Source organism: Rattus rattus, chromosome 1, assembly GCF_011064425.1.
Source record: "Rattus rattus isolate New Zealand chromosome 1, Rrattus_CSIRO_v1, whole genome shotgun sequence".
NCBI lineage: Eukaryota > Metazoa > Chordata > Mammalia > Rodentia > Muridae > Rattus > Rattus rattus.
The window spans coordinates 200,271,848-200,292,392 of record NC_046154.1 but is presented as its reverse complement, the minus strand read 5'-3'; the positions used below and the strand labels follow the sequence as shown (position 1 = coordinate 200,292,392).

General features: G+C 45.0%; 1 protein-coding gene across 2 annotated transcripts in view; it reads left to right on the top strand.

The window, feature by feature from the left end:
• Srgap1 (SLIT-ROBO Rho GTPase activating protein 1) overlaps positions 1-20,545 on the top strand; it is a 265,489-nt gene that overhangs the window by 188,581 nt on the left and 56,363 nt on the right. For both annotated transcript variants that reach the window (XM_032913187.1, XM_032913180.1), the window contains exons 7-8: positions 8,022-8,243; positions 11,235-11,336. In XM_032913187.1, the coding sequence (XP_032769078.1) occupies positions 8,022-8,243; positions 11,235-11,336 (324 nt within the window). The remainder of the gene's footprint in view (positions 1-8,021; positions 8,244-11,234; positions 11,337-20,545) is intronic.

The following is a 20,545-nucleotide window of genomic DNA, read 5'->3' as shown; positions in this document are numbered from 1 at the left end:
GGCTTTCCTAGCCACTTGTACAGGGTGAGACTGAGATCAGATTGCAGTGTGTAGCCGCCATCCCCTTTCTACCATCACTTCTGAATAGTCAGTTATGCTAAAGCGTTTAGCCTTATCTTTTTCTCTCCTGGGGCATGCATTTCTTTCATTAAAGAGCAACTTATTCAGAGTTCGGCTTCCTTAATTAGTCAGGACCACATGCCCCCCCCCATGCATGGTGGTATCAAGAGTTATCTGTGAAAACCTGCCCAAAAGTGGTACCTTATTTCCCTCATTGGACCTGAACTCTTATTAGAAAGATTATAGAGACTGTGTTCAGTGGGTTAGCATATCCTCGTCATCGTGAAGACTAACGTGGACATGGTTTTAGTCCGTTGTGATTTTTGAGGGGTGTTTAAAGACTGAAATGAGTTGGTGGCTGAAGGAAGTGGCATTTTAAGTTTCTTCGATGGAGATGCCACAGGCTTTTGCTTCAACGAAGTCCCTGAAATAAGGACTGGTGGTGACGGCAGCGGCAGTGATCCGTCTTCTTGCTGCTGTTCTTGCTCTTGTAGTCTCCCGTGTTGGCTTGGCCATATTCCTCTGGACCTCTGAATGCCAAAAGCCTCAGTGAGACCCCAGGTCTCCGTCTTTTGCTGCTTCTCTCGATGGCCCTTGATCCCTATCCTCAGCCCTGGCCTCTTCCCTGGCTCCGGATCGGTGCATCAGTTTTCTTGCTAGCCGTCGTTCACACATGTGGGCATTCAGAGCACCCCTAACTCCCTAAGCACCTTTAATGTCTATCTTTGCCAACCTTCGCCACCCTCTACACAGACGACTTTCTTCTTAGTAACTTTCCATGCCCCAAGAAATGCTACCACTTTCTTCCCATAGAATGCATCAGCAAATCCCACGGTCTCTTCCTCATAAAGGTTCCAGACCCTACGTACCACTTCTTATGACAACCTTGGATTCCTGGGCTTTCTCTCCACCACCTGCCTGTGTTGCTTCCTTTCTTCCATCCATCCACTCCATTCTCTCCACCCCACAAGCTACACTCATGTCTTCCAAAGCTCTATTCTCTTCCCAGACTATCATAGTACTAAAAGTCAGGAGTCAGACGCGATTGAAATTCTCCAGTGGACTCCTGGACCCCTAGACTAAGAGCTGAAGGTTTGTAATTATGTTATAAACTGGTACCCACCTGCCTCCCGGTGCCATCTACCCATCACCTTTGCTTGCGATGCTTGGGCATGCTGAGCTGTCTGTCCCACAGATCCACGGGGCACTTCCTTGCTCGGGGCCTGTGTTCTTTGTTACAGTCCTTCCTCATGTGCACATTACACACCCACTGCACTAAATATAAGGCCAGCAACCTTCCTTCCGGATGCCACTCCTCTGCCTCTTTATTTTTTTCCATAACATTTACTGTATGGCCTGTATTTGAGCTCCCTATGTCTGATCCCTCTCCTTCCTCTTTATTTTACTTGACTTAGTTGAGAGAATGAGTCTGGTGGGTGGGAGCGGCTTACCGTAACAGCTGTTCATTAGCGGAGACCTATCAGCAATCAGTGTCAGTCCTGTTTCCTACTTTGTATCTACTCCTATTACAGAGATGCACCATTGTGATCCTCCCACTGCCCTGGGGAAAAGTTGAAACTTTGTTTTTGCTAAGCGTTTGGCTACAATTGATACAGGAGCCATAAGAATTGAATTGCCAGCTTTCTGTGGATGCTCAGACAGGAAATGGAGAGTATAAAATGTGCTTGTGAAAATGAAGGTATCTGGCTTGATCCCACAGGATGATTATTTCTCACAAAATGGGTCTATGGTTTCTGGGTTAAAGTAATAAATGGTGAGAAGAAAATGTGGAGGACGAGGAGACAGGGGTTCTGAAGCAGTGACTCCTTCCCTTGATAATCCGGGAGCTTTTGGACTCACCTCCTTCTAGTCCCTTGAAAGCCACTCGTGGGCACACGAAAGCTGCTTTTTTTAGAATCCTAGTGTCCTTGGCTTGCCCTATTTTTCAAAAAGACTCAAAATAAGGTGTGGGAAAAGTCTTTATTCAAAATCCACAGCAAAGGTAACAATCAACCCGGTGCTTGCAGTAAGCACCTTTCTCCTGGAGAGCCTGAGCCCCTCTAGGGTGTGAATTACCACCCTTCACCTCTTTCCTCGGATCAGAGTTCATGCCTAGTCTATAGGGAATCGTATATTAAACTAAGTCTGCTTTGATAGAAATGAAATCTAGATGCAGGAATTAGAAGAAAAGACCACTCAGATCTCTCAGGCCAGAGTACAGGGGTGAAGGCAGAGACTTCTGCAGGAAACAGGGAACCCTCCCTCTCTGTTCCCATAGCTACCAGAGTCATGGGGTGCTTGGTGCTCTCCTCTTTGTGCTTCAAGGACCGCCCTGCAATTGTCCTTGACTAGGACTTGGGGAATCAGCAACACCAGACTTCTTTCCAATAAGGGCTCCTGGTGTCACGGAATCTGTGCTAAGGGAGGACAGAGAGGTGGGGAAGGGAAGGGACCATCCTGGGAGCCACAGTCCATTTTTTTTGTCATTGTCCTTGCTGCCTAATCTCATTTTCCCTCTGACACAGGTTGCAACCCTGTGATCTGGGGTTAGCATGCTGGGCTTAGACTAATGCCTAGTGTGCTGTATCTCAGCAGTGCTTAGGGTTTCTAAAAACCTAAAGTGCTTTTTGTTTTTTTTGTTGTTTGTTGTTGTTTTTTAACGCGTGCTTGTAATTCCAACAGTCCTTCCTCCCCACTTTTTTGGTCCATGATGTTGTGCATTCCAGAGTTCTTCGTCTGTCAGAATAACAGAGCTTTGTTTGAGTGAAGTAGTTCATTGGTTTCCTATGTATTTTCATCATTAAATGTGCTTGGGCTATGAAACTCCACTCTCTGTGCAGAAACTGGCCTTTTGTGCCTCATTAATAATTCATAAGTTCCATAGACTTACTTGAGACTTTTTAACTAAATATCTTGAGTCCTTACATATCCAATGTCATTTCAGCTTCTGGTTTAGAAAAAAAAAAGATACTCGGCTTCGGGTAGCCTTGTTCTCAGTGGACCTTGACAACCACCACCACCCCCCCAACCCCGCTTATTATTCCTTTTAAGTTCAGGATGCTTGAGAAACCTAGAATTTGGAAATAGGTAATAAACTCACGCCAACTAACTGGCTTTATGAACCGAAGAGCACCATAGGGGCCCGAGACGAAGACTGCCTGTCAGAAGCCAGCACAGAAGTGCACACATAGGCTCACACCCCAAGCCCAGGAGGACCAGTCCAGAAGTGCCTGCTAGGCACCTAGAGTTACTAAGTCAAGTGCCTGCTCCACTCTTCCATTAGGAAACCACTGGGAAGCCAGGTCTCACGGTGGATCCACTTGACTATACTGGGAACAGAAACCCAGGAGGGATTTTGTCCTTGGAGAAAAGTGTTGGGGATGATGGAAACTTAGTAGCTGTTCTTCAAAACAGCAAGTCAGTTTGGTAGTTGGTGGTCAGAATTCTTTCTGCCCTTCCTCCATTTTATCTTCCTTTCCTCCTTCCCTCCTTCCCTTCCTTCCTTCTTCCTTTTTACCTTCTATCCCCTCCATCCTTGCTCCCCTCCCTACCTCTGTCTCTCCCTTCCTCGCCCCCCCTCCTTTTTCTCCAGTCACCCTTTCTCTCTTAAATTCTCAGGAGCCCAGGTTGTGTCAGGAGTGAAAGGCCTTTCTCAGTCACCTCTCTATTTCAGCCTATTTATTAACTCCCACCCGAATCAATACTTAGGCCAGGGAGCCGCAGGTCTCCTTGCTTCCATGTAATCAGGTGGAAGATTCTGTCTTCCTTTTGAATAGTGGACTGATTTTAAGCACTAGTACATGTTAAAGAAATGAGGCCGTTTCCTTTACAAACCTGTGTCTTTATAAAATGAGATGTTATTGAAAGATAGAATGATCCCCCCCCCAATCTCTCCGATGTATACAAAACTGCAGGGAACCGATATGGATTGGGAGAGGCAAGAGGAATAAAAGAAGTCTTTGTTCATTAGAGCCTAGAATTTCCAAATTAACCAAAATGAATCATTCTCTCTGTATTTGGGTGCAGCTGATTTCGCTGGCAGTGAATGGTCGCGAGCCAGTTGCTGCATTTCACAATTGTGTTGCTTGTAATTGTGACATCATAGCTATTTGCTGATTTTTTTTTTTATAAATCAAATCATATTTAATCAAATCCTCCTGTCAGCTTGGGGAAACAGCACCCCCCAAAGGACAGAGTCACAAGACCCTGACACTGGAGTGTTGTAGGGACATGTTTCCAGTGTTTAATCGTTCAACTTCTTAAACTGCTGAGTCAGACTAATGGGTCAGGGTGGGGCTAAATATTTTTGTGTTTTTTAACACAGTTTTAATTTTTTGGTTTTTTTTTTTGTTTTTTTTTGTTTTTTTTTTTTTTTTTTTTTTTTTTTTGGTTTTTTTTTTTTTTTTTTTTTTTTGTTTTTTTTTTTTTTTTTTTTGGGTTTTTTTTTTTTTTTTTTTTTTTTTTTTTTTTTTTTTTTTTTTTGGGGTTTTTTTTTTTTTTTGTTTTTGTTTTGATTGCGTATATGTGTGGAACACTGGCCATAGCAAGTGTGTGGAAATCAGAGAATACCCTGTAGAAGCCAGTTCTGTCATTCCCCCATGTAGGGGTCCTGGGACTCAGGCTCACCAATCTTGGCAGCAAGCCCCGGCACACCTGTTGAGTCATATCCCAAGTCCAGGATTCTAACACGCCCCTAGTGAAGCTATTGCTGCTAATCGTGTTTTGAGCCACAAGGTTTCGAAGTAACTTTGCTTTAAAGTCCCCATTGTAATAATTTGGAAGTTGAAGCTGGAAAGGGCAAAGTTTTCACTGCGGTCCCTGGGACAACTAGGGCCTTCTTCATGCGAAGTGTGCACCTGCCACAGAGCCTCCAGCTTAGCATTTGGTGTTTCTACGTGCTTGGGATTCCATTGGCCCTTCACAAAGGCTGGTTGATGCATCCTAGCCGGGAGGACCTGCTCTCTTTGGGCCAAGGCTGCTTCCCATGTGCCCAGTCTCCTACCATATTCATAACAAACTAATGAACAGCTATAATTCTATTCCCTTTAGGATGGAAGTGTTTCGCTGTGTCCTAGCCTCCCTGTGCCTGGAGCCTAGTGTAATCCCTGGCACATGGCCAGTTAACGATTTGAATTGAATCAAGGTGAATTGACTGACATCATTAGAGTGATACGGAGATGACCTGCTTTGCCTATTTAAAACTATGTGTTTCCTCTGTAAGGAACTAGTTCTTCTTCCTCTTCCTCTTCCTCCTCCTCTTCTTCTCTCCCTCCTCCTCCCCTTCCCTCTCTCCTTTCTTCTTCTCCTCCCTCTCCCTCTCCTCCTTCTTCTTCCTCTTTTTCCTCTTCTTCTTCCTCTTCCTCTTCCTCTTCCTCTTCTTCTTCTTCCTCCACCTCCTCTTCTTTTCCCCCTCCTCCTCTTTTTCTCCCCCTCCTCCCCTCCCTCTCTCTCTCCTTTCTTCTTCTCCTCCCTCTCCCTTTCCTCCTTCTTCCTCTTCTTCCTCTTCTTCCTTCTTCTTCCTCCTTCCTCTCCTCTTCTAATATGTTCAAATTCAAAATTCTGCTGTCAGTAATTGCTGGCTCCTTTCCAGACTTACACACTTCTTTTAAATCATATTCACTTAGGATGCATGGAAAAAGGAAATAAAGACTCAGGGAGGGGGGAAGATCAAAGCTCTTTCCTTAAAAATTACTTTTATTTTTAATTATGTATCTGTGTCCGTATGGAGTGTATGAATGTGGTTGCAGGTGCCCACGGAGGCCAGAAGCATGGAATTCCCCTGCAGCTGGTGTTTCAGACACTTGTGAACCACCCAGGTAGAGGCTGGGACTTGAACCCCAATCCTCCTAACTTCTGAGCCATCTCTTCAGCCCCACTCAAAGCTCTTGGATTCCTAAGAGTATGGAAAAAATTCCGTCTGTAATAAGAGGACCTTAGCAACCATTTCCTATTTAAGGATTTTTACTGGGAGTTAGAGGGAAGGCATTTCTGAATATTTTGACAGACTCAAGCCTGTTCCCTTCTACAAATTCGAATTAGTCTTGAGTCGTCAATAAAATATGCAAATCTGCAGCCTCACTTAGCATATTTGTCTTAGAAGGATTTGAATAAATTGCTGTATCCGTCACAGTGTTGAGTGAATGAAACTTGGATGCCATTCCTCATTGTTTCCTTCCGCTGTTATACTCCACCGTCACATCTTTGATAGCTTTATTATGTATAATTCACATACCATTCCACTCACGCACTCAAAGTCTACAGTTGGCATTTAGTACAGCCAGAGAACTGCATACCCATCACCACAGTCAATTTTAGAACACTTTTATTATCCCTAAAAGACATCCTGCACCCCTCAGCAATTACTTCTCCAATTCTTACACACACACACACACACACACACACACACACACACACACACACACACACACACACACACACACACACACATGACAGCCACTAATGCATGTTCTGTCTCTGGATGTGACTCTTCTTTACTTTAGATAAATGGGTTCACATGACGCATAGGCTTATGTGTGACTGACTTCTTCTATACGGCATATTCTAAGGTTATCCATGTTGCAACATGGACCCATACTTTGTTCCTTTCTGTGGATAAATACTATTCTAATGTATGGTTGTATGACAATCTGCCTGTATAGTCAATGACTGGCAGACATTTTGTTCACATTGTTGCAATGAATAGAGGCGCTACAATTATTCAGGGGCAAGTAATTTTCATTCTTCCTACATACACACCTAGGAAAACAATTTTCTGAGCCTGTGGGCCTGTGTGTGCATGTTATATGAACACCCATGAGTGTGTGTGCATGCGTATGTGTGTACGCCTATGTGTGTGCGTATGTGTGTGTAATCTATATGCATGTAGATGCCACAAGAACATCACTCACTGTCCAATTCTTTTGAGCTAGGGTGTCTACTGAACCCAGAGCTAGCTGTCCCTAGCGCAATCCTGTGTCCACATGGTGTGAAGGTTGCGGGCATTTGTGGCCACGTTGTGGTCTCTCACATGTGGCGGGGTATGGACTCATGTCCCTTCTGCTTAGACAACAAAGTGCTGCTACCCACTGAACTACCTCCCCAGCCCAGAGTCTTAGAGTAGCAGTGTGTTTCGCCTTTTGAGCAACCAGCTGCTTATGAAAGGACTATACCACTTTACACTCCCGCCAACCGTGTGTGAGGGTTATAGTTTGCCCACATTCCTCCTAGCACTTGCTGCTAGTGTGTGTGAGCTGATTTCTTGTTGGTTTTTTGGTTTTTGGTTTTGGTTGGTTTTTGTTGTTGTTGTTAAGATTCATTTATTTTTATTTTATGTGGTTTTTTCCCCTTATGTGGATCTGAGTACCACATGTATGCAGTACCCACAGAGGCCAGAAGAGAGCATCAGATCCCCTGAACTGGCATTAACAGATGGTTGTGAGCCACCCATGGGTTCTCTGAACCAAATCCATATGTCCTTTGCAAGAGCAACAAGGGCTTGTAACTGCCAAGCCACCTCTAGCCCATTCTTGTTATCTTTGTGCTCTATTTCCCTGATAACCAAGGATCGCCAGCCTCTTTTGATAACGCTTGCCCCAACCACATCTCTGTGGAGATTCCTACTCAGAGACCCCTCTCTTCTAACCAAGCAATTTGAACTATTGCGTTGCAGGAGTTCTTTATATATTTGTATACATACAGTCGCTTTACAAACACTTCCCTCATTCCGGTTTGTCCTTTCAGTTGCTTGGTAATGTCTTGTGAACCATGAAAACCATCAATTCTGATAGAATCCGGTTTAACATCTCCTTGGTTCCTCTGGTGCTCTGATGTCATCTGCAGGAAGCCCAGGTCGAATCCAAGGTCGTGATCTTCTTCAGAGTCTTCTGCTTACCGGTCGCACACATAGGTCTTCAGCCAGTTTTGGATTAACATTTATATCTGTGTTCTTGTATATTCTCAAGTGCTGTGATCTCGGCTACCATGCAAGTCTGAACAGAGCCCTCAGAACATACCTCTCGGCGGAGTACAACCTTGAAACCTCCAGACACGAAGGCTTAGACATCATTGAAAATGCTGTGGACAATTTAGAGCCAAGAAGTGACAAGCAGAGATTCATGGAGATGTACCCTGCGGCATTCTGCCCACCAATGAAATTTGAGTTTCAGTCTCACATGGGCGATGAGGTTAGTAACTGATTTTCCCTTTTCAACGAGCCTGTTGTCTTTTCATATGTCATTTATTATGTCTTATAATTTTTTTTTTTTTTGAAACAGAGCCTCTTATAGGCCATGATGGCCTCAGGCTCACTCTGTCGCCTTGGCTGGCCTTGAACTCCTGATCCTCCCGTCCTCTAGCTGCTGAAAGTGTACTGTAAGCTACCACACTCAGCTGCCTTGCACTCTTTCTTAAGAGTTGGTGTTAAGTGTGTGTGTGCACATGTACATGTGTGTGTGTGTGGGTGTGGGTGTATTGCACATGTACGTGTATGTGTGTGTGTGTGTCCTCACATCACATCAGCTGAGATTACACAAGTGATTATGAGCTGCAGACATGGATGCTGGGAACTGAACTCCGTGCTCTGCTAGAGTAGTTTTCTCTTAATCCCCGAGCCATCTCTACAACCCCCGACATGTATTCTGTACACAAATTTAAGTTTTTATCCTGTTTTACAAAAGGAAAAAAAAAAAAAAGAAAAGGAAACTATTTTAACTGATCATGAATGATAGCGACATATGTTATGAACAGAGGAAACCAGAGTGAAAAATGTATAGAGCATGTTATTGATAAAAGACAGACAGACAGACAAATGATAAATAGATAGTTTGATTATAGATAGATAACTGATACACTATAGATTTATGGCTAGGCAAATAGATGATATATAGTTAGGTATAAATGCCTATACCTAGTGTTTCTTTTCTTTTTTTTTTTTCTTTTCTTTTTTTTTTTAAAGATTTATTTAATTATTTATTTTATATATGTGAGTACACTGTCGCTTTCCTCAGACACACCAGAAGAGGGCATCAGATCCCATTACAGATGGTTGTGAGCCACCATGTGGTTGCTGGGATTTGAACTCAGGACCTCTGGAAGAGCAGTCAGTGGTCTTAACCACTGAGCCATCTCTCCAGCCCCTTTTCTTTTCTTTTCTTTTTAATGCATGTGAGTACACTGTAGCTGTCTTCAGACACACCAGAAGAAGGCATCAGATCTCATTACAGATGGTTGTGAGCCACCACGTGGTTGCTGGAATTTGAACTCAGGACCTCTGGAAGAGTAGTCAGTGTTCCTAACCACTGAGCCATCTCTCCAGCCTCCCTACTGTGTTTCTAATCATCTTTTTTTATTATTATTAATTAGTAAATTACTTGATGAGAAGTGATGAGTCGGTCAAGCACCCTTAATTCCAAAATACAAAAGAGATAGCCCAAAAGTTTCAGATTCTGAAACATTTTGAATTTAAGATTATCAGATTGGGGACACTCACCTGGTAAAAGCCCTGTGAACACCCCCAAATCCACCAACCCTCAAATTTGGAGATTTCAGATAGGTGCAATTCTTATACAGATATGAGGTTTGTGTTTGCCTTTGAGATAGTATCTCACTACAGAGCCCAGGCTAACTCACTACACAGCCCAGGCTAACCTTGAACTCCTGCCTCAGCCTCCCAAGTGCCGAAACTATAGGTGTATGCCAACACACGCCCAGAATGACACATACATGTCAACAAGCTGAGTATGCATCCTGCCCACCACCATCTTTCCAAATCAAGGAGCCTCTGTTTTCATTCCCCATTTTGGGTGACACATTCAAGGGATGAGGGAGAGTAAAAGTCACAGGCTTGCCTTCGGGCTGTTGTTAATAGTTTGTTACTGTTATGTTAATGACATGGGTCTGATCCCTTTTATCACCACCTCTGCTACAGAGAGCTGTAACCTCTAAGGGTTGCAAGTCCCATGAGAAGGAACCTCTGTCAGCCAGGAGCATCTCTGTGGCAAGGAGAGTAACAAGAAAGCACTTGTTTTGTGTGCAGTCTTATTGATGCCTTCATTTTGACCAAATCTATCGTTGAAGTCTTGCCCAGAATTTCTTCTTCCAACACCTGAGATAATTTGCCTCATGAAGTCTGTGGCTCATCATGGGATTTAGCTGATACCGGCTGGGAGCCATGGTTGAGAGATGCTGCGCTTTTGGACAGCTCTGTGTCTTATACATGGCCTCAGTTCATTCCTGCAGCAGCCCCATGACTAGGAAGTCGTACAGCTTGGGTAGGAGGCAGAGCTGAGACTAGGGCACAACTGCCTGCCTGCCAAGCCTAGCAACCCCTTTCCTTAGGCCTGTACAGTCCACTGGATCATCCTTTGCCCCTTGCCTCTGCTCTCTGCCCTCTGCCCTCTGCCCAGCGGTCATCAGGATTCTGAAAGCGAGGACACCAGCATCAGCTCTCGGTCTCAGGCCCCACTGCCATCAGAGCAGAGTTTCCTGCGGCTGCTGCCTTCCCCAAGGGCGCCAGGCCATAGCTGCATTCTGTGCTTACTGCCTTTGCCCAAGTCTGTTCAAAAGTCAAGCTTCAAGGCAGCTGTTAAAAGTAAAGACATAGCCAGGCACAGTGGCGTACATCTGCCCCAGCACTCGGGAGGCAGAAATGGGAAGAGTCTAAGTTTAAAATCAGCCTGGGCTATGTAATAGGAACCTGTCTCAAAAAACTAACAAAAAAAGTATACTTGTAACTGGAGCAGTGGGAATCAAGAGAGTTGACATGACTTTGATGTCACGTCCGGCTTAAGTAAGTATGAGACAGAAAGGCTTGGTGGGCAGTGATCCCCCAGGACCCATGTAAAAAGCCAGGCAGGCCTGGCATGTTTATAACCCCATGGCTAAGGGTGGGAACAGGGTGGGTGGACAAAGACAGGCACCAGAGGTTCCCAGAGGTTTGCCAGTCAGCCAGTCTAGGTGATGTGATAAGCTCTGGGTTCAGTGAGAGACCATCTCAAAACAATCTGGAAAGCAACAGACACCCCAAGTTGGCTGCCAGACCCTGCATGCACACAACCAGGAAGACACTACGTGCAAACATAGACACACACTCACACCCAAAACCAATAAATAAGACTCATGCGTCTGAGGCTGCCCAGGGGTGCCTGTCATGACTGCACTGTCTCCTTCTGCATCAGGTGTGTCAGGTCAGCGCCCAGCAGCCCGTCCAGGCGGAACTCATGCTCAGGAACCAACAGCTGCAGTCCCGACTGGCCACGCTCAAGATCGAGAGCGAGGAGGTGAGCACGGTCCCTGGGAGGAGGTGAGCATGGTCTCTGGGAGGAGGTGAGCACAGACCCTGGGAGGAGGTGAGCATGGTCCCTGGGAGGAGGTCCCTGGGAGGAGGTAAGCATGGTCCCTGGGAGGAGGTGAGCACAGACCCTGGGAGGAGGTGAGTGTGGTCCCTGAGAGGAGGTGAGCACGGACCCTGGGAGGAGGTGAGCATGGTCCCTGGGAGGAGGTGAGCACAGACCCTGGGAGGAGGTGAGCACAGACCCTGGGAGGAGGTGAGCATGGTCCCTGGAAGGAGGTGAGTGTGGTCCCTGAGAGGAGGTGAACGAGGTCACTGGGAGGAGGTGATTGTGCTCACGGGCAGGGATCTGAACTCACACCTAAGCTGGAAGACATTCTCACATGGCCTCAGCGCCATCGTCATTCTGAAAACAGTCTCCTCACCGCACCCTTCCCTTGAATCAGGAAGAGTCCTACAAGACTCTTCACAGAGGACAAACGTGAGGCTTCTGCGTGCTTCTCTAAATGAGTGCTTTCTTTACCAGAGTTGACTGCGTGTGCATGTAAACATCGTTTGTCTTCTTAAACTGTAGTTCATGTTAGTTATAGCCCCCTGGATTATTTCAGCGCATCTGTCCAGACACATAGACATAGGTAGAACATTTGACTGAAAATTAGTTTGATCCAAATACCTTCTAAAATTAGAAATCCCACCCCGCAACCCACTGGCCTTTCTATAGTGTCTAAAATTTTGGTACTAAATGTGGCATTGGTTATAAGATTACCACAAAAAACAAAAAAACAAAAAAAAACACCTTTGAAGTAGCACTTGAGTTGAGAAAGAATCGTGATTATTTGCTGACATATTAAAAAGTGTATACCATAAAACGTGAATTATAAATATATATTTATAATATGAAGGCTGGAGAACAATCATGCATTCCGACTCAGGCTTCCCTAATGAAAAAATAGGAAGCATGGATTTTTCTGTTAGTCAGTACTCCCAAATGTAACTTACAGGAACCTAGAACCGGTCGGTGTTTGCAACAGCCTCTGCACTGTGTGGTTTGTGCTACCTGGGTGGAGGTAGGGTTTAGGATATAGATCTGTAACTCCATGATCCTACTATGTGCCATCCCATCCCCCGCCAGCATCCTTACCCAATGACAGAAGACTATCTCTTCATTTTCTGGGCTCAAGTATTCTGGACCAGATATGTGTGCTGTGATTGACAGACTCAAAAGAAGTAATGTAGAGATAGCTTCCAGAGTGGCGGGGTATGGAATCTAAAGAACAAACTCAGGCCAACAAAGCAGGCACTGCCACTGGGGATGTGACTCGGTGGTAGTGGGTTTGCTTCGACATCCATCCCCAGTGACACGCAGATGATATGAGGTGACTTAGCCTGTAATCCCAGCGCTCAGGGTAGAGGCAAGAGGATCAAGGTCCTCCTGGGGCTACATATCAAGTTCAGGGCCAGCCTGGGATGTGTTAGACCCTGAATTAAGAAAAAAGTAAAGAATACGGGGCTGGACACTTGGTTGAGTGCTTATAGAATACTCATGGCACTGTGATGAGAAAGAACCAGGGTTCAGATCCCAGCACCCACATCAGGGGCTCACCATGCCAGTAGTGCCAGCTCCAGAGTCCAACACCTTCTTCTGTCACCTCCAAGGGCACCAGCACGCAACTGCACATACACCCACAAAAGTAAATACATAAATAAATTGTTAAGATTTGAGAAATAAATAACAGAGCAGATTTTCAGAATTGACTCAAATGCCCCACTTTGTTCTCGGTACACTGGGTGTTGTTTTACCCCACAAGCCGGATATGGGTCTAGAGGGAGGGCTGCGCTGCCGAGAGCACTCATTGCTCTTCCAGAGAACCCCAGTTCAGTTCCCAGAACCTGTTCTGTGAGGCTCGTCACTTCCTGGAACTCCAGGGAATCTAGTGGCCTCTTGTGGGTTCCACAGGCACTCACACGTACACACATATACACTGACACACATACACACACATACACACATACACACACTCACACACATCACACACACATAACACTCACAAACACACACACATCACACATTCACACACATACATTCACACACATACATTCACACACTCACACTGGCACACCCACACACACATCACACACACACACGCATACATTCCTCACACTAGCACTCGCACACACTCACACACACATACACCCACACACACATCACACACACACACACACGTGGCCTTCATATTCTTCACACTAGCACTGGCACACACACACACATACATTCACACATTCTCACTGGCAGATACACACTCACGCACATACAGACACACCCTCACACACAGACACACACACATACATTCACACCACCTCACACTGGCACACTCATACATCACACATAACACCACACACACATCACACACACATTCACACACACACACACACACACACACACACACACACATGTGCCTTCATATTCTTTAAGACGGGTGCTGGTTTGAGTACCTGCTTGTCATTGTCAAACCGTGTGTCCCAATATTTGGTCTGGAAAGTGGAGTCTGCACATTTGCGCTATCATATCAGTAAATCATCCTGAGAGGGGAAGCGACTGTCTCAACTTAAGTGGCTTTGCCAACCTGGGAGTGAAGAGGGGAAAGCAGGCTGTGGCGCCTCGGTCAGTCCTCAGTGGGGCTTACAGAAGGAGAGGCCCAGTATAGAATTCCATGGCACCACTGAAAACCTTCCAGCAGGCATTTCCCTCATTTCAAGATATGTTCAACCATAGTGAGCAAGATTTATAGGCCAACTGAAACAACTTCCATGACATGTAGATTTAAGGGAAATAGGAGATATTTCAGTTATAAACCCTTCTTAGTAAAATCACACACGCACGCACACACACACACACACACACACACACACACACACACACACACACACACACAAGGTTTTCTTTTCTTCATGGTATCAATGTCTGCACCAGAACCCCAAACTGTATAAATCCATAAGCAAACCCTCCTCTTCAGGTTCTTTTAAAACTCGGTGTAAGACACGGGGCACATAACTCAGTTCTGATTGCTGTCTTGGGCCTTCTCTGTCCTCTCCGTGGTTTTTGTCACCTTAAGCATCTCCGGCTGGCCCTCGGCTTCCCATGACGAGATGACAGTGACAGCCCAGATAAATGGCAGCTGCCACCCGGCCCTTCAGTATATCACCAAGACAAAGCTGAGAACGTTCTTCTGTCTTCTACTGCAAGCACACACATACATTGTGTTGTTTGTTTTGGATAAGCTTTAACTCTCAGAAGGGAGGACTTTAATCCACCAGAACATCTCCAGGGGAATGAGGAGGATCTCAAGAAAATGGATTCAGGCATGTGGTCCTGGCAGATGGGGCAAAGCTCAGAGCAGCTGAGCAGAGCAACCACCAGCCATTGCCTTGTGCTAAAAGCCCTTGCATCCCTGAGAAGAATTCAACTTCAGTGTTGCCCAGCGGACTTCCTCTCAGGGTACCCCGTGGTCCCCTGCCCACCTCACAGGTGCCATGAAGATTCAGAAATCATTCCTGACTTCATGTTGCCCCATAATCAGTAGAAACGTAAACTTCTAAATTCCATTCCAGGGCTGCAGAGATGGCTCAGTGGTTAAGAGCACTGACTGCTCTTCCTGAGGTTCTGAGTTCAAATCCCAGCAACCACATGGTGGCTCACAACCATCTGTAATGAGATCTGATGCCCTCTTCTGGTGCATCTGAAGATAGCGACAGTGTACTCATACATGAAGTAAAGTCCATTCCACTTGTGTGTGAGCAATGGTCTGGCGGTCTTCCTCTTGAGAGCTGGGCTATCCACAATGCTATTAAATCAGAGTTGGGGTGGATGGACTTCAGGAAAACAGGTTTTTCTGAGAGACAGTTGAAGGCAGAGACTGTGTTCTAAGAGGCCCTGGGCAATAGTGCTGTTGCCGTCCTTGGGTTAAGTTATATCACTGCTGAGAATGAATTTTATAAATTGTCATCGTCATCATCATCAGGCAACCTCGGAGTTTGTAACTACAACCTCATATGCTGGCAGAGGGTTAGCATGACAGGATTAGCATGACTCCACAGTGGTGCCACAGCAAAACACTCAACATATACCACATAGGCCATCAAAGATGGGATGATTTTCAGCCCTGTGATACCCTGACAGGGTCCCTGGGGTCTGCACCACTGGTAAGGGACGAGAGAGGGAAGACCAAGGCAAGATGTTGTCTCTTCTCCTGCCATCTATGGCACTGACATAGTTCCCACAGCCTAGGCACAAACCCAATCTGTATGCGTGTGTGCATTCGTGCGTGGTCCCTTTCTCCTGGTCGTGAATCCATCTGAAACAATGCAGTGGTGTAATAGAAATACATACACGAAGTAAAGTATGTAGATGGGGAAGGCACCCTCACAAAGAGCTGAGTCAACCCAGGCAAGTGTGTAGGTCTTCATCCAAAACATGGCTCAAGGCATGAAGCTATCAGATGGCATAGGGTGTGTCCCAGCGTGGATTGTTGAAGTGCTACACGTTCATGTTCAGTGGTTCAGAATATGACCTTGTCTAAAGAAAAGGTTTTTAAAGAGGTTAACAAATTAAAGGGAGGCCCTTGGAGTGGGCCCTACTCCAGTATGACACAAAGAGAAGGTGGCCTTTTGAAAGCCTCCAGCACTGAGAGATGAAGGGCGTCTGTTGGTTATAATAGGATGACAGTTTGCCCGAGTAAGCTGGATGTTCAAGGTCCACTGTGAATCCCTTCCTCTTAAGGCTTTCGAGGGAAGCATCTTTCCCAGGCCATTCTTGCTTTTTTTTTTTTTTTTTTTCCCTGTTGTCTCCATCTTGATTTTTTTCTCGATTCTCTTCTTCCTCCCTCCTTCCTAGACCTTTGAATACTATTTATGAATCCCCCCTGTGCCTTATTGTCACAGCTTGTGCACCAGAAGCTGGTGCTAACTCTCCTCAGAGTGCATCCCACTGGATGGGACAAAGTCCCAGCCATAGTGCAGGTGGCTTCTGTCTTTCTCTTATTCTTCCTGGCAATTCCAAATTTAACAGTGACATTGCAGAAGGGAAATGGCCAGTTTGGGTCCTTCATGCTCACCATCTGGTTTTGCTTTTGATAACTCTGCTACCCAGGGTTAGCTCACCCTTGGTCACATGGTCCAAGGAAAATGTTGCTTTGACTATCACTGAGCAAACTCTAGTTAACAAGCTCCAACCCTGGGCTGCAGAGATGGCTCAGCGGTTAAAAGCACTGACTGGTCTTCCAGAGGTCCTGAGTTCAAATCCCAGGAACCACATGGTGGCTCACAACCATCTGTAATGGGATCAGATGCCCTCTTCAGCTGTGATTGGCCATGGTTTTTTTGTTGTTGTTTTGTTTTGTTTTGTTTTTTTTCCGGAGCTGGGGACCGAACCCAGGGCCTTGCGCTTGCTAGGCAAGCGCTCTACCACTGAGCTAAATCCCCAACCTGGCCATGTTTTTGTTTTTTTTTTAAGATTTATTTATTTCATGTATATGAGTACACAGTCGCTGTCTTCAGACACATATCAGAGCTCCTTATATAAACTCCCGTTCACCCTCCACTGGTGTCCTAACATTTCTGGGAGTTTTTAACATAGTGCTTGACCTTACCTTACTATTCCTGATCATTCTTTTTCCCCCCACTTAGGAAAGTTCCTAAGAAGACGGACACTTCACTTCTGTTCTTGACCATTTTCATATATGTCCCAGCTATTTTCTTTCCGGTGTTTCTTTCCAAATCCAGGATTGTGACTTCTCCACTAAGCTCGGGGCTCCTGGCTTGTTTTCTTCCTTCCGTCTTTTCCTTTTTTTGTGTATCAACCCTGCGATCTTTTAAAAGCAGGAGTCTATCTTTTAAAAGCAGGAGTCCTTAGGACTTCCAGCGGCTCCCTATGGCCCCTCCCCTGGGCGTGCTATGCTGGGGGTTTGATTAGCATTTCGTTCTGTAAGCTAGATTCTCTTCCTGTTGGGATGAAGCTGCTTGTTATGGCCCCAAGAGGCTTGTTCTCTTCTCTTTTCTGCCTTGAATTCCTTTATTCTAGTGCCTACTCACTGGCCCCCAACATAGCTCAGAACTCTGCCTCTTAGGGTGCCTTCCCCGACTCCCAAGAGAACCGCACACATGCTCACGCATATCGGTACAACATCAAGAGTGCCAATGAGCGAAGAGGGGTTCTGTTCATTTAGCATTGTTTCAGCATAAGTAACTGACTTTCCGTTTCCTAATGTGAATAGAAAACTCAGGCAGCTGTAAAAATGCATCAGCCTTCAGGAATTGTTGCTTTGATTATGCATAGATATCTGAAATCATGAAGAGTATGTTTTAATTTAGAAATATCGTTTCTTTCTTGTGCTTCCAGTTTTACGGAAGTTCCTCACAGGTCTAACCACTGCATGTGCCACAGTCAGAGTGTCGCGTCTTTTGTATCTGTTCAAACTATGTGCCCTCTTTAGAAATGCTTCCTTAAATCATAAGCACACACTGGGCTGACATGAGATAGTGAACCTATACCTATATGTATTCCTATTACCTATACCACACCTATACCTATACCATACCTATACCATACCTATACCACACCTATACCTATACCATACCTATACCTATACCATACCTATACCACACCTATACCTATACCATACCTATGCCTATACCATGCCTATACCATACCTATACCATACCTACCTATACCTATATACCTATACCTATACCATACCTATACCACACCTATACCTATACCACACCTATACCTATACCACACCATACCTATACCACACCTATACCTATACCACCACACCTATACCTATACCACACCTATACCTATACCATACCTATACCATACCTATACATACACCTATACCTATACCTATACCTATACCTATACCTATACCTATACCTATACCTATACCTATACCCAGGTATACTGCAGCCTGTGGAATGGGTTTTTTAACCCAATGTTGGAATATGCTTTTTCACGTAAGTACCCATTTCTTGCGTTGTGCATACTACAGGAACAGCGAAATCTATCACAGTCCCTGCATCTCTCTAACTGGTCCCAGTGCACGTTGGTTTGCAGCATCCAGACTAGTACTGACGCTCTTATTCCTTAACCACACAGTATGATCCTTTTCTCCCCCACTGTGTGTGTGGGTGTGTGTGTGTGTGTGTGTGTGTGTGTGTGTGTGTGTGTGTGTGTGTGCATGCCATGACACATGTGGAGGTCAGAGGACAGCTGACACATGGGTTCCAGGCATCATGTCAGGCTTCATGGCAGGCACATGCACCCGCTGATCCTCAATGGTCCTGTTCAAGTTTTAACTAAACTCGTTAATTTAGTGTTGTTTGAGTAACTAAAATGGTTTCCAGTTCTTACAAGAATGGTGTGGAGTCACTTAGTTGATTCTTGCTTTCCTGTTTAGTTGTCAGGACAAAGTATGTGGCTAAGAGTGAAGCCCATGACTTGAGAGTCATCGCCTCCCCAAAGGAAGAGTATCCAGTACTTTGAGCAGCGATAAAAGTCCAGTAATTCTAAGCCACTGGTGCCCTGAAAGCTCGGGAAAACAAATTTTGTTTTGGGGAGGCTGATACAATTTGAGACCTTAGTTAACACTACACAGATGTCTAACGGGGTCAACAAGATGGCTCAGCTAGTAGGGACATTTGCTACCAAGACTAAAGAGCTGAGTTTAATCTCTGAGGCACAGAGTGGAGAGAAAGAACTAATGGCCAAAGGTTATCCTCTGACATCTACATGCACACCATGGCATGGGTATTCCTACACATATATAAACAACAGATAGATAGATAGATAGATAGATAGATAGACAGACAGACAGACAGACAGACGTAAGGAACATTAAAATGTTAGAAATTTTTACATGTGTAAGAAGGATAATTAGGTACATGAGGTGATTTGAAAAAACTATTAGTGATAGCTAGAGGAAATAATAAATACCAGAAAAGGTCCCACAGAAGCTACGAGTACCAGGATTATCAGAAACACGCAGCAGAAGAGCTGCTTACTGAATTCAAGGAGATAAAAAAAAAGCAAGCTTAGATGTCAGCAAAGAAAATGAACTACAAGATAAAAGATTGGGAAATAACCACAAAGCAATTGGAGAACTGAGAATGACAGAAAAACCAGAAAAACAACCCCAACCAATGTGCCAGACGGTTTGTAGATGAGACGCAGATGAGAAGTGTGTGGTCAAAAGGGATAAATGGGGGGTGGGGGAGGAAAATCATCAAAGTAGAAGCAAAAGAATAGAAAATACAGGAGAGGGATTAAGAGACAAAAAGAACACAACAAAGTGTGCTGTTGTAACTAGGCTCTTGGAAACAAAATGTCAGAAACAGAGGCAGTAGCTTAAGAGGTAAGGAGAAAAGCCAGAAGTTGAACAAATCTCTCAGGTTCAAAAGCAAGCCGCAAGCTGTCTGTCTTTACCATGGGTGCTTCTGTGCAACTGAAGCCTGACAGCCCAAACCCTGAGACCTGCATGGTGGAAAGAGGGAACAGACCCTCGCAAGTTGTCTCCCGAGCTCCACACTCTCACTGTAACAGGTGTGCATTCACAGGCACATACATGAAGTATGTATGTATGTATGTGCGTATCAGTGCCTAGACATAATTGTGAAACTGTAGAACCCAAGGATGAATAGAAGGCTTTAAAAGAAGATGGAGAAACAAAAGATTTCCTTCAAAGCAATGACAGATGAATAGAAAAACTTTTACTGAGCAGGAAGATGGAGGCTACAGGAAAATGCAGTTATGCATCCCATATGCTAAAGAATAACTGTCAGGCAGGAAAGTATCTTTCGTAAGTGCAGATTGAAGATTCTCAGGTGGATGAAACAGACTCAACTAAGAAGAAGTCCCACTGGTCACTTTTAAGATGTAAAGAGTGACATCAAAGAATCTAATAACTACATGGACAAACCACAGCGAATATTGAATATATAATAAAAATGCTTGCCAGGGAAGCGTGGCGACCTGAGGAATAAAAATGGAAGGAGAAATTGACTGCACAAAGTGGTCCTCTGACCTCCAGTCGAATGCTGTGGTATGTGTGCATACACACACACACACACACACACACAGACAGACACTAAAATATAACAATAAAACCAGAAGCCGCATTCATCCAGCTGGTAATGAAGCAGTGA